The 13,119-nt window shown below is 47.1% G+C and overlaps 1 protein-coding gene across 6 annotated transcripts in view; it reads right to left on the reverse strand.

The window, feature by feature from the left end:
• LOC124048092 (myocardin-like) overlaps positions 1 to 13,119 on the reverse strand; it is a 143,839-nt gene continuing 130,720 nt past the window's right edge. For 3 of the 6 annotated variants that reach the window (XM_046368518.1, XM_046368519.1, XM_046368521.1), the window contains 10 exons: positions 8,034 to 8,248; positions 5,637 to 5,732; positions 5,199 to 5,515; positions 4,905 to 5,061; positions 4,173 to 4,697; positions 3,554 to 4,030; positions 3,106 to 3,249; positions 2,644 to 2,772; positions 2,247 to 2,304; positions 1 to 1,945 (listed from right to left, as the gene is read on the reverse strand). In XM_046368518.1, the coding sequence (XP_046224474.1) occupies positions 1,341 to 1,945; positions 2,247 to 2,304; positions 2,644 to 2,772; positions 3,106 to 3,249; positions 3,554 to 4,030; positions 4,173 to 4,697; positions 4,905 to 5,061; positions 5,199 to 5,515; positions 5,637 to 5,732; positions 8,034 to 8,248 (2,723 nt within the window). In that variant the 3' untranslated portion in view covers positions 1 to 1,340. The remainder of the gene's footprint in view (positions 1,946 to 2,246; positions 2,305 to 2,643; positions 2,773 to 3,105; positions 3,250 to 3,553; positions 4,031 to 4,172; positions 4,698 to 4,904; positions 5,062 to 5,198; positions 5,516 to 5,636; positions 5,733 to 8,033; positions 8,249 to 13,119) is intronic. The other 3 variants (XM_046368520.1, XM_046368523.1, XM_046368522.1) reach the window with 3 other exon arrangements.

Below are 13,119 nucleotides of genomic sequence, written 5' to 3' on the forward strand. Positions count from 1 at the left end.
CATTTGTATGGAATGGGGTGAGTTTACCTTAGTCTCTTGTGTTTTCTAGGCAGCTAGCTAGTAGACTATAGTATCTTGTTGTTTTCTTGGTAGCTAGCTACTATAGTCTATTGTTATGTTTAGGTAGCTTAGCTAGCTAGTAGCTAGACACTATAGTCTCTTGTTGTGTTTTCTAGGTAGCTAGCTAGTAGCTAGACACTATAGTCTCTTGTTGTGTTTTCTAGGTAGCTAGCTAGTAGCTAGACACTATAGTCTCTTGTTGTGTTTTCTAGGTAGCTAGCTAGTAGCTAGACACTATAGTTTCTTGTTGTGTTTTCTAGGTAGCTAGCTAGTAGACGCTACAGTCTATTGTGTTTTCTAGGTATCTAGCTAGTAGACACTATAGTTTCTTGTTGTGTTTTCTAGGTAGCTAGCTGGTAGACACTATAGTTTCTTGTTGTGTTTTCTAGGTACCTAGTTAGTAGCTAGACACGAGTCTATTGATGTGTTTTCTAGGTAGCTAGCTAGTAGACACTATAGTCTCTTGTTGTGTTTTCTAGGTAACTAGCTAGTAGCTAGACACTATCATCTCTTTTTGTGTTTTCTAGGTAGCTAGCTAGTAGACACTATAGTCTCTTGTTGTGCTTTCTAGGTAACTAGCTACTAGCTAGACACTATAGTCTATTGTTGTGTTTTCTAGGTAGCTAGCTAGTAGCTAGACACTAGTATCTTGTTGTGTTTTCTAGGTAGCTAGCTAGTAGACACCATAGTTTCTTGTTGTGTTTTATACGTAGCTAGCTAGTAGACACTACAGTCTATTGTGTTTTCTGGGTAGCTAGCTAGTAGACACTATAGTTTCCTCTTGTGTTTTCTAGGTTTCTAGCTAGTAGCTAGACACGAGTCTATTGATGCGTTTTCTAGGTAGCTAGGTAGTAGACACTATAGTCTCTTGTTGTGTTTTCTAGGTAGCTAGCTAATAGACACTATCATCTCTTGTTGTGTTTTCTAGATAGCTAGCTAGTAGACACTATAGTCTAATGTTGTGTTTTATAGGTAGCTAGCTAGTAGACACTATAGTCTCTTGTGTTTTCTAGGTAGCTAGCTAGTAGCTAGACACTATAGTCTTTTGTTGTGTTTTCCAGGTAGCTAGCATGTATCCTGCTGTGTTGGGGGCTGGCAGGTAGCCCACCGGTTAAGAGCGTAAGGCCAGTAACCAAAAGGTTGCTGGTTTGAATCCCTGAGCCGACTCGGTGAAAACTCAGAGCAAGGCACCTAATTGCTCCTGTAAGTCACTCTGGAAAAGAGAGTCTGCTGAATTAATAAAATACTGTTATTTTTGTAGGTTGCTAGTCTCCGGTGTTTCACCAGTGCTCTAGATGAAGGTCCATGGCTGTATTCAGGTTGATGTCTGTAACGTCCAGGAACTCTGTGTTGAAGATGCTTGACCCGGTGGGAGGGACAGAGCTGAATCCCGTAGCCAAGCTCGGGGGCGTCAGGTCCAGCCATTCCATCGTCTCCCACGGCGACTCGCTAAACGTCATGCCGACCATCCCCTGCACCTCGGCCACAGACGTCACTTTGGAGTGGATGGGAGATAGAGGTGTTGGGGTTTCCATCAGGCCCCTGTTGGAGAGCAGTTTGTCCTGGTGGTGGTGGTTCGGGCCGGGGTAGCCCTCTAGTCCAATATCCCCCTCCTCTCCCTGCCCTGATTCCTCTATGACCATCTTGAGAAGTGCGACCTCACCCCCTCGGCCTAGAGGGCTTCCCAGCAGGGTCTCCAGGTGGCTGTCTGCAATGTGATTGGCTGTGTGGTCGTAATTGAGCTGGGAGGGGGACAGGTGTTCATAGTGTCTTCGGTGGAACTTTGGGTCGGCAAGGTCGGTGGTTCCAGGGGACACTGTAATGTGAGGCACAACTTTGGTTACAGAGGACCTCTCCCTCTCTTCTCTGGCGTTAGCTGGTATCTCTTGAAGGAAGAGGATGGGGGGAGGGGGAGTCACAGCACAGAGTGTGATTTAATACCCATGTAAGAGGGAAATCTGGAGTTACTTAACTAAGGGGCGAAGGATGGTGCGTAGGCAGGCAAACTGACTAGTACCTTATGCAGGGGGACTAAATTGCTGCAGTTACTAAGCCATTAGTCATTGGTAATCATAGCAACAACTGACAGCTATATCGCTGACAGCTATATCGCTACCCAATTTCTAAGACTACACAATTGTATACATCACACACATTTGAGACTGATTCTGAGTCAGTTCACCCACCTCCACTCTCTATGAGCACATCCAGAAGCTCATCCATCTGCTGACTTCTGGTCAGTTGCTAAAAAAAAAAAAAAAGAATACAAATGTTATTAAGACTTGTTACATTTGTGCTTTTATCAATTCTTTAGACCCAGTCCAAAGATTATGATTGTAATATGGATATACTATTGATGTTATTGCTGTCGGCAACCACAACTCTACATAACACAACCACACAGCAGTCAGCTCTGAAGAAACAGTCAAACTTGGTCACGGGTGCAATGTGATGGATGGATAAACAAAGCGAGAGAGAGAGAGAGAGAGAGAGAGAGAGGACACCTCTGAGGTTACAACAATGAAACAAAAAGCGTTGGCCAGCCATGATCAGGAGCAGAGTTTGGTGTATCGTTTAGTTTACCTGCTTGACTGCATCCTCATAGCAAGGGGGCTGCCTAGAGTCAGATGCAGCTGAATCTGAGCTACAGAAGGCGGGGGACGAGACCGGGCACTTTTGGCCAACGTGCTGGGGACAGGGCAATATAGGTATCTATATGAAAGGCGAAAAAGGTTGTATTATTGATTTGATTTAGTGTAATGAAATTTTAATCTACGAATCCTGATTAAAAAAACAAGATGCTTAAAAAAAGTTGTGGAGTTACTGGGAAAATTAGATCTCTAGCTCAAAAGGTATATAGTGGGAGGGAACAGCTTCATCTTTCTCAAAAGATTGAGTTGTGAAGAGTATCATGAGAACCTCATGATGGAAGTTTTAGAGAGAAGCAACACATGAATGGAAGGCAGAAATGTGATGGGTGGATATGTGACACATTACCACGTAAATCCGCCACAGACCAAGTTCAGACAGAAGAATAGCTCTCACCTGCTGCATATTTGGGTTCTTGGACTGAAGGTTGACCATGTGGTTCAGACTGTTGTCGGCTGAGTTGGGGAGCGCTGACTGAAGCCCTCTCTGGTCAGAGGGATAGGAGCAGTTTACAGCCTGGCCTTCATTCTTCTGGTGAATCTGTTAGGAGAGCATACATGACTATCATGACCAAGGGCACAGGGCGGGGGGGGGGGGGGGGCATGTCTCCCCCCACATTCAGAAATTGAATTTTTATCATTGAAATTTTATCATTGAAATGTGATACAAAAACGAGACAGCGGTGTGCTTTAGGACCATGCGGACGCCTCCGAGGGAATCAGGTAGACTTTTTGAAGTGTTTATACCCTTCCCCAATTTTAAAACCAAAGTTGCGCCCCTGATCATGACCCCTGAGAATAGACTCACAACAAACAATATAACAAACGTACTGCCTAAGGCATACCTGCATGTTGCAGGGCCTGGTGCTGGCCTGGTTGAGGGGCTGGCTGCACCTGTCTCTGCCCAGCGGCATTGACAGCAGGTAGGGGTTGTTGGGGGAGGAAGGCTGGGGGCTGTTGGACTTCTTGGTAATGGGCGAGTCTTCAGGAGAGCACTGGGGACTCAGGAAGGCACACATGCCTGAGGGACTTCCAGAGGAGGGGGTCTGGTCCAGGCATCGTGGCCCATCAGGGTCCCCCATACTGGGCAGGGAGGCACCGAAATGGCCCATCTCCTCCATGCAGCTTCCTGGAGGACTCTTTAGGTGCTTGGGGGAGGAGAAGGGGCAGCTGGAGGAGAGGGACATGGGCTCCTGCTTGACTGTCACCCCAAAGAAGTGCTGGAGGGGAAGGTGGTGGGGCTGGGATGGAGCCAGGACACCCTCCTGTGTGGCGCCATGGCAACGCTTCCTCTTGTGCAGCTGCATCTTGAGCTCCTCCACCTGTTGAACAACGGGCTGTTAACAGTAGGTCAGCTGTTGAACAACAGGCTGTTAACAGTAGGTCAGCTGTTGAACAACAGGCTGTTAACAGTAGGTCAGCTGTTGAACAACAGGCTGTTAACAGTAGGTGTGGTTTACCCACCTGTCTCTGTTCCTGGTGCAATTTCCACGTCAGCTCCTCAATCACTTTCTGTTTTTCCACCAAAATCTTATCCTTCTCCCGTTCCATTCCTTCAACCTCCCCTCCCTGCAGTCCTACCCCGCTCAAACCCCCTCCCCCCTGGCCTTCCTCAGCGCTGAGCTGGCCTGGGGACGGCTGGATGCAAAACAGTGGCGAGGAGGACATGGGCATGCCGCTGAAGCTGTCTGGGAGTGAGCCGCTGAGGGAGAGGTCTGAGGAAGCGGGGGATATGGGTGGGGTGGAGGAAGTGCTGGGGTAGGGATAATACCCGCCCTGGGAGAGGGTGCTGGAGGAAGAGGGGGACTGGTAGGAGGACAGGGACCCCGTGGGGGTGACAGGGAAGGTGATCGTGGTGATGTCATTGGAGCCTGAATGGGAGGGGCTTGAGGTGTGGTCCTTGAAGGGGCAGAGTCTCTCGATGAGGGCCATCTTGGTTCCTGAGACTGGCATGCCCCGGATACGCAGCTGCTGTCTGAGCTCTGACACCTGTTGGATGTGGAGAGAGAGAGAGAGAGAGCGAGAGCGAGAGCGAGAGAGAGAGAGAGAGAGAGAGAGAGAGAGAGAGAGAGAGAGAGAGGGGCAGAGAGAGAGAAAGAGGGGCAGAGAGAGAGAGAGAGATAGTGTATGTGAGTTCTCTTTCCAACTTGTACTAAGGAATATTTCCCTCACTCTACGGAGAGAGAGAGTACCCACCTTCAGGTCATCCAGGTTAGGTGGGAGAGGAGCAGGTTTGACTGATGAGACGTTGGTTTGACCGGAGTATGTAGTCTTCACTGAAGACAAGGAGCTACTGTTGACTGTGTTAGTAGGAACACTCGAGGTACACACCATCAGCTGCTCACTGGATTGTCTACAGATAGGAGAACAGAAGATCTCTGGGAGATAAACACCAAAAAAGGCAACAATATTATGCAACATTTAGTCAATTGAAGGCCAGATCGGAGACATGGGGTTAGGGTTAGACCACTCCCTATCTGAGGTACTCACTTCTGGGCTAGGGCCGGCTGGTGCAGAGGCTGGTAGTTGAAGCTATGCTGGCGTTGCTGTGTGTGTTGGGCATGTCGGGAGTGTGTGTACTGCGAGTGTGTGTGCGAATGTGTGTGTGCATGTTTCTGTTGGCTGAGGATCTGCAGCTGTAGGAAGAGCTGTTGTTGCTGCAGGAGCCTGGTATAGGCAGAGTCCATGGGAGGAGGGGACTTCTCGGCCTTCTGGTCTGGAGGGATGTACTGGTGGTACTTCAGCTTCTTCACCTTAGGCTTCACGTCTTTGGGCTTTTTGTGGCGGTTCTTGTCTGGGGTCTTAGACTGTAGAATCAAATGGGAGAAATAGTGAGGAACATACTATTAAATCCAATACAAGTTGATGTTTTCTCATGGGATGCATCGTCTATAAACAGGTCTATGACAGTATAGGGTCTGTTCCTACGTTGACTACGGCCGGTGGGGCTGCAGACCGCCTATCGTTAGCCACAGACAAGCCATCTTCCTGGCTCTGATCAGACGGGTCTCTGTTCTGACACCCCTGGAACACAAAGACAGCCAGGGAGTCCGTAGAAAGACATCAATGCAGAAAATGCCAGCTACTAGGTAGCTACCTAGAAAACACAAGAGACTAGTGTCTAGCTACTAGGTAGCTACCTTGAAAACACAAGATACTAGTGTCTAGCTACTAGGTAGCTACCTAGAAAACACAACAAGAGACTAGTGTCTAGCTACTAGGTAGCTACCTAGAAAGCACAACAAGAGACTATAGTATCTAGCTACTAGCTAGCTAAGCTACCTAAACATAACAATAGACTATAGTAGCTAGCTACCAAGAAAACGACAATAAACTAGTGTCTACTAGCTAGCTACCTAGAAAACACAACAAGATACTATAGTGTCTACTAGCTATGCCAACTACATTCATTGGTTGGCCAACCTGAAAACAACAAGACGAATTCAAAGACAACCCAAATAAATTAAATTATTGAAAAAAATTAACAAAATAGTTGACATTTGAAAATAGGGAACTGAGTACTAAGTCCAAGCTGACTTTCGGTTAACACTTAAATAAGCAAACAATTTATGACAGAAACTTTTAGTGACTGTTGGGAACGATGTCATCATCTCTGTCCACAATGTGAGAGTGAGGAGAGGGGTGTGGACTGCAGGGAGTCACAGATGATAAAACACAGGAAGCAGTAGCCAGCAACACACTGTGTCTGTGTGAGACAGACTAACTGGCAGGGAGGAATGTGGAATGTGAAAAGAGCAGTCACTCACGTTCCAACGGTCACTAGAGAACCCTTGGGTAGGATGCTGTAGTTCTCCCAGCCACCACAGGAGGGAAGTATTACCTTTCTAGGGCTGGTGAGGAGGAGGACGAGGAGGAGGAGTATTACCTGTCTAGGGCTGGTGAGGAGGAGGAGGAGGATTACCTGTCTAGGGCTGGTGAGGAGGATTACCTGTCTAGGACTGGTGGAAAAGGAGGAGGAGGATTACCTGTCTAGGGCTGGTGAGGAGGAGGAGGATTACCTGTCTAGGGCTGGTGAGGAGGAGGAGGAGGAAGATTACCTGTCTAGGGCTGGTGAGGAGGAGGGGGAGGAAGATTACCTGTCTAGGGCTGGTGAGGAGGAGGAGGATTACCTGTCTAGGGCTGGTGAGGAGGAGGAGGAGGATTACCTGTCTAGGGCTGGTGAGGAGGAGGAGGATTACCTGTCTAGGGCTGGTGAGGAGGAGGAGGATTACCTGTCTAGGGCTGGTGAGGAGGAGGAGGATTACCTGTCTAGGGCTGGTGAGGAGGAGGAGGATTACCTGTCTAGGGCTGGTGAGGAGGAGGAGGATTACCTGTCTAGGGCTGGTGAGGAGGAGGAGGATTACCTGTCTAGGGCTGGTGAGGAGGAGGAGGATTACCTGTCTAGGGCTGGTGAGGAGGAGGAGGATTACCTGTCTAGGGCTGGTGAGGAGGAGGAGGATTACCTGTCTAGGGCTGGTGAGGAGGAGGATTACCTGTCTAGGGCTGGTGAGGAGGAGGAGGAGGATTACCTGTCTAGGGCTGGTGAGGAGGAGGAGGATTACCTGTCTAGGGCTGGTGAGGAGGAGGAGGATTACCTGTCTAGGGCTGGTGAGGAGGAGGAGGATTACCTGTCTAGGGCTTGTGAGGAGGAGGAAGATTACCTGTCTAGGGCTGGTGAGGGGGAGGATTACCTGTCTAGGGCTGGTGAGGAGGAGGAGTAGGATTACCTGTCTAGGGCTAGTGAGGAGGAGGAGGAGGATTACCTGTCTAGGGCTGGTGAGGAGGAGGAGTAGGATTACCTGTCTAGGGCTGGTGAGGAGGAGGAGTAGGATTACCTGTCTAGGGCTAGTGAGGAGGAGGAGGATTACCTGTCTAGGGCTGGTGAGGAGGAGGAGGATTACCTGTCTAGGGCTGGTGAGGAGGAGGAGGATTACCTGTCTAGGGCTGGTGAGGAGGAGGAGGAGGAGGAGGAGGAGGATTACTTGTCTATGGCTGGTGAGGAGGAGGAGGAGTATTACCTGTCTAGGGCTGGTGAGGAGGAGGAGGAGGAAGATTACCTGTCTAGGGCTGGTGAGGAGGAGGAGGATTACCTGTCTAGGGCTGGTGAGGAGGAGGAGGATGACCTGTCTAGGGCTGGTGAGGAGGAGGAGGATGACCTGTCTAGGGCTGGTGAGGAGGAGGAGGATTACCTGTCTAGGGCTGGTGAGGAGGAGGAGGATTACCTGTCTAGGGCTGGTGAGGAGGAGGAGGATTACCTGTCTAGGGCTGGTGAGGAGGAGGATTATCTGTCTAGGTCTAGTGAGGGCTGGTGATGAGGAGGATTACCTGTCTAGGTCTAGTGAGGGCTGGTGATGAGGAGGAGGAGGGGGTGCTGCCCATGGCTTCAAATGAGGGGCATGCGGACCCCTGGGATTCGTCACTGTGGGGTTGCTCTGGAGACAGACTGCTGCTGTGGATTTGCTCTGGAGACAGACTGTCACTGCTGCTGTCCTCCTCGAATGCATACGAGTCCTCCTGCTTAGGAAGTGTCCCATGTTTTACTGGAGAGAGGGCGAGAGGAGAGAGAGAAATAAGGGAGAGGGAGAGACAGAGAGGGAGGAGAGGGGGTGATGAGAAGTTGATGTGGTTCACGTGGTTCACTACAGAGATAACCACACAGTTAAATCGCACACAGGGAAACAGTCGACTGAAACTTGACACATGGTGAGATAATGGCAAAGAGGGCTTAGAATTCAAGGATTTTAAAACATGAACAAGTTCACATCTTTAAATATTTACAGAGGTTAAAACAAAACCCAAATTGTAGGGTTGTGTGTTAGTGGAAGATATGGTCTCTGTGTGAATGTACAATATGCTCCTGTCTGTGTACTGCCTGTGTGCCACAACACTGCTCTGTACAACACAGTCCCTATCCCCTCTATTGTTTATCATCAGTATTCACACACTGCTCTGTACAACACAGTCCCTATCCCCTCTATTGTTTATCATCAGTATTCACACACTGCTCTGTACAACACAGTCCCTATCCCCTCTATTGTTTATCATCAGTATTCACACACTGCTCTGTACAACACAGTCCCTACCTGCTCTATTGTTTATCATCAGTATTCACACACTGCTCTTCTTCACAGTGAACACAGCCCTTATTGGTTTAGCTGAGAGAGACTGTCCTATCTGGAGGTGCAGAGCCTGAGGTTAGCACTGGGACAGAGCCAGGAGAGGGGAGGAGGGTGGTAATGTGTGTGTGTGTGTTTCCTTTAGTATGAGAACATGTGACCTGCCAAGAGTCAACCCTGGTTTCAATCACACCATCAGCTCCGCTCTGTGTCCTCCTCTGTCTTCACACATGGCCTCGTGCACTCACCTGTTATATCCTGTGTTATATCCTGTTAGTTGGATCTCTCTCAAATAGTCAATAAGTCAAATAGTTATCCAGTGTAATGTCGATTTAGGGTCAGATAGCACTGCATTTTGCTTTGTGATTGTGTTTCTCAATAGGTCATGTGGTTTTGTTTTGACTGTGTTGTAACTTTGTTTATTCTGATTGATTGGATGTTCTGGTCCTGAGGCTTCAGTGTGTTAGTAGAACAGGTTAGTGAACTCAGGACCAGCTGGATGAGGGGACTGAGGCTTCAGTGTGTTAGTAGAACAGGTTAGTGAACTCAGGACCAGCTGGATGAGGGGACTGAGGCTTCAGTGTGTTAGTAGAACAGGTTAGTGAACTCAGGACCAGCTGGATGAGGGGACTGAGGCTTCAGTGTGTTAGTAGAACAGGTTAGTGAACTCAGGACCAGCTGGATGAGGGGACTGAGGCTTCAGTGTGTTAGTAGAACAGGTTAGTGAACTCAGGACCAGCTGGATGAGGGGACTGAGGCTTCAGTGTGTTAGTAGAACAGGTTTGTGAACTCAGCCCCAGGACCAGCTGGATGAGGGGACTATTTTCTTTTCTCAGCTCTTGGCATTGCTGGGCTTGATAATGATATGCGAGGGGGTCACTATATTTGAGTTGTTTCCAAAACTGAATTGCTCCATTTTTTTAGTTGTTATTATTGGCCAAATTCTGCCCTCCATGCAATCTTCCAGAACTCTATTATGGGGTGTTTGTCCCATTGGGTGAAACCCTACACCTCACTGCCAAGTGCAATCAGTTCAATGACACATTCAATTAGTTTTAGCAAAATTGTAATAACATAGAATACCCTGCATGCTTTCTGTCTCAGTTCTCTCTCTCTATTCAAGAAGTAGAGTTGCCTACTTTAGTCCCAGTCAGGGACAGAACAAGTTACTACTGGGCTATTATCAAATAAAATAACATTTTATTTGTGTAATGATGTAAGCTGATAGTCGGGATGCAAGTTCAGGGACTGAATGCATTTAATAAATATACGAACAAAACAAGAAACACGAACAGCACACCGACATGAAACAATAACGCCTGGGGAAGGAACCAAAGGGAGAGACATATATAGGGAAGGAACCAAAGGGAGTGACATATATAGGGAAGGAACCAAAGGGAGAGACATATATAGGGAAGGAACCAAAGGGAGTGACATATATAGGGAAGGAACCAAAGGGAAAGACATATATCAAAGTGGACATATATAGAAGAACCAAAGGGAGTGAATATATAGGGAAGGAACCAAAGGGCTGGATATAGGAAAGGACATATATAGGAAGGAACCAAAGGGAGTGACATATATAGGGAAGGAACCAAAGGGAGTGACATATATAGGGAAGGAACCAAAGGGAGTGACATATATAGGGAAGTGACATATAGGGAAAGGAACCAAAGGAATATAGGGAAGGAACCAAAGGGAGTGACATATATAGGGAAGGAACCAAAGGGAGTGACATATATAGGAAAGGAACCAAAGGGAGTGACATATAGGAAAGGAACCAAAGGGAGGACATATATAGGAAGGAACCAAAGGAACAAAGGGAGGACATATATAGGGAAGGAACCAAAGGGAGTGACATATTAGGAACCAAAGGGTATAGGGAACCAAAGGGAGTGATATAGGGAAGGAACCAAAGGGCTGACATATATAGGGAAGGAACCAAAGGGAGTGACATATATAGGGAAGGAACCAAAGGGAGTGACATATATAGGGAAGGAACCAAAGGGAGACTGGATATAGGGGAAGGAACCAAAGGGAGTGACATATATAGGAAGGAACCAAAGGGAGTGACATATATAGGAAGGAACCAAAGGGAGTGACATATTAGGGAAGGAACCAAAGGGAGTGACATATAGGGAGGAACCAAAGGGAGTGACATATATAGGAGAGGAACCATTAGAGAGAGTGACATGTATAGGGAAGGAACCAAAGAAGTGACATATATAGGGAAGGAACCAAATTTGAGGGAGAGACATATATAGGGAAGGAACCAAAGGGAGTGACATATATAGGGAAGGAACCAAAGGGAGTGACATATATAGGAGAGGAACCAAAGGGACTGAATTAGGGAAGGAACCAAAGGGAGTTGACATATATAGGGAAGGAACCAAAGAGAGTGACATATATAGGGAAGGAACCAAAGGAGTCTATATATAGGAAAGGAACCAAAGGGGTGACATATTAGGGGAGGAACCAAAGGGAGTGACACCTAGGAAAGGAACCAAAGGGAGTGACAATATAGGGAAGGAACCAAAGGGATTCAATTAGGGAAGGAACCAAAGGGAGTGATAACATAGGGAGGAACCAAAGGGATGACTATTAGGAGAGGAACCAAAGGGAGTGACAGATATAGGAGAGGAACCAAAGAGAGTGACATATATAGGAAAGGAACCAAAGGGAGTGACATATAGGAGAGGAACCAAAGGGAGTGACAGATATAGGAAAGGAACCAAAGGGAGTGACATATATAGGGGAGGAACCAAAGGGAGTGACATAATAGGAAAGGAACCAAAGGGAGTGACATATATAGGGAAGGAACCAAAGGGAGTGACATATATAGGAAAGGAACCAAAGGGATGACATATATAGGAGAGGAACCAAAGGGAGTGACATTTATAAGGAAAGGAACCAAAGTGACATATATAGGGAAGGAACCAAAGGGAGAGACATATATAGGGAAGGAACCAAAGGGAGTGACATATATAGGGAAGGAACCAAAGGGAGTGACATATATAGGGAAGGAACCAAAGGGAGTGACATATATAGGAAAGGAACCAAAGGGAGTGACATATATAGGAGAGGAACCAAAGGGAGTGACATATATAGGAAAGGAACCAAAGGGAGAGACATATATAGGAGAGGAACCAAAGGGAGTGACATATATAGGAAAGGAACCAAAGGGAGTGACATATATAGGGAAGGAACCAAAGGGAGTGACATATATAGGGAAGGAACCAAAGGGAAGGAACCAAAGGGAGTGACATATATAGGGAAGGAACCAAAGGGAGTGACATATATAGGGAAGGAACCAAAGGGAGTGACATATATAGGGAAGGAACCAAAGGGAGTGACATATATAGGGAAGGAACCAAAGGGAGTGACATATATAGGGAGGAACCAAAGGGAGTGACATATATAGGAGAGGAACCAAAGGGAGTGACAGATATAGGAGAGGAACCAAAGAGAGTGACATGTATAGGGAAGGAACCAAAGGAAGTGACATATATAGGGAAGGAACCAAAGGGAGAGACATATATAGGGAAGGAACCAAAGGGAGTGACATATATAGGGAAGGAACCAAAGGGAGTGACATATATAGGGAAGGAACCAAAGGGAATGACATATATAGGGAAGGAACCAAAGGGAGTGACATATATAGGAGAGGAACCAAAGGGAGTGACGTATATAGGGAAGGAACCAAAGGGAGTGACATATATAGGGAAGGAACCAAAGAGAGTGACATATATAGGGAAGGAACCAAAGGGAGTCATATATATAGGAAAGGAACCAAAGGGGGTGACATATATAGGGGAGGAACCAAAGGGAGTGACATATATAGGAAAGGAACCAAAGGGAGTGACATATATAGGGAAGGAACCAAAGGGAGTGACATATATAGGGAAGGAACCAAAGGGAGTGACATATATAGGGGAGGAACCAAAGGGAGTGACATATATAGGAGAGGAACCAAAGGGAGTGACAGATATAGGAGAGGAACCAAAGAGAGTGACATATATAGGAAAGGAACCAAAGGGAGTGACATATATAGGAGAGGAACCAAAGGGAGTGACAGATATAGGAAAGGAACCAAAGGGAGTGACATATATAGGGGAGGAACCAAAGGGAGTGACATATATAGGAAAGGAACCAAAGGGAGTGACATATATAGGGAAGGAACCAAAGGGAGTGACATATATAGGGAAGGAACCAAAGGGAGTGACATATATAGGGAAGGAACCAAAGGGAGTGACATATATAGGGGAGGAACCAAAGGGAGTGACATATATAGGAGA

The sequence above is a fragment of the Oncorhynchus gorbuscha genome, linkage group LG11 (assembly GCF_021184085.1).
Source record: "Oncorhynchus gorbuscha isolate QuinsamMale2020 ecotype Even-year linkage group LG11, OgorEven_v1.0, whole genome shotgun sequence".
In the NCBI taxonomy this organism is placed as follows: domain Eukaryota; kingdom Metazoa; phylum Chordata; class Actinopteri; order Salmoniformes; family Salmonidae; genus Oncorhynchus; species Oncorhynchus gorbuscha.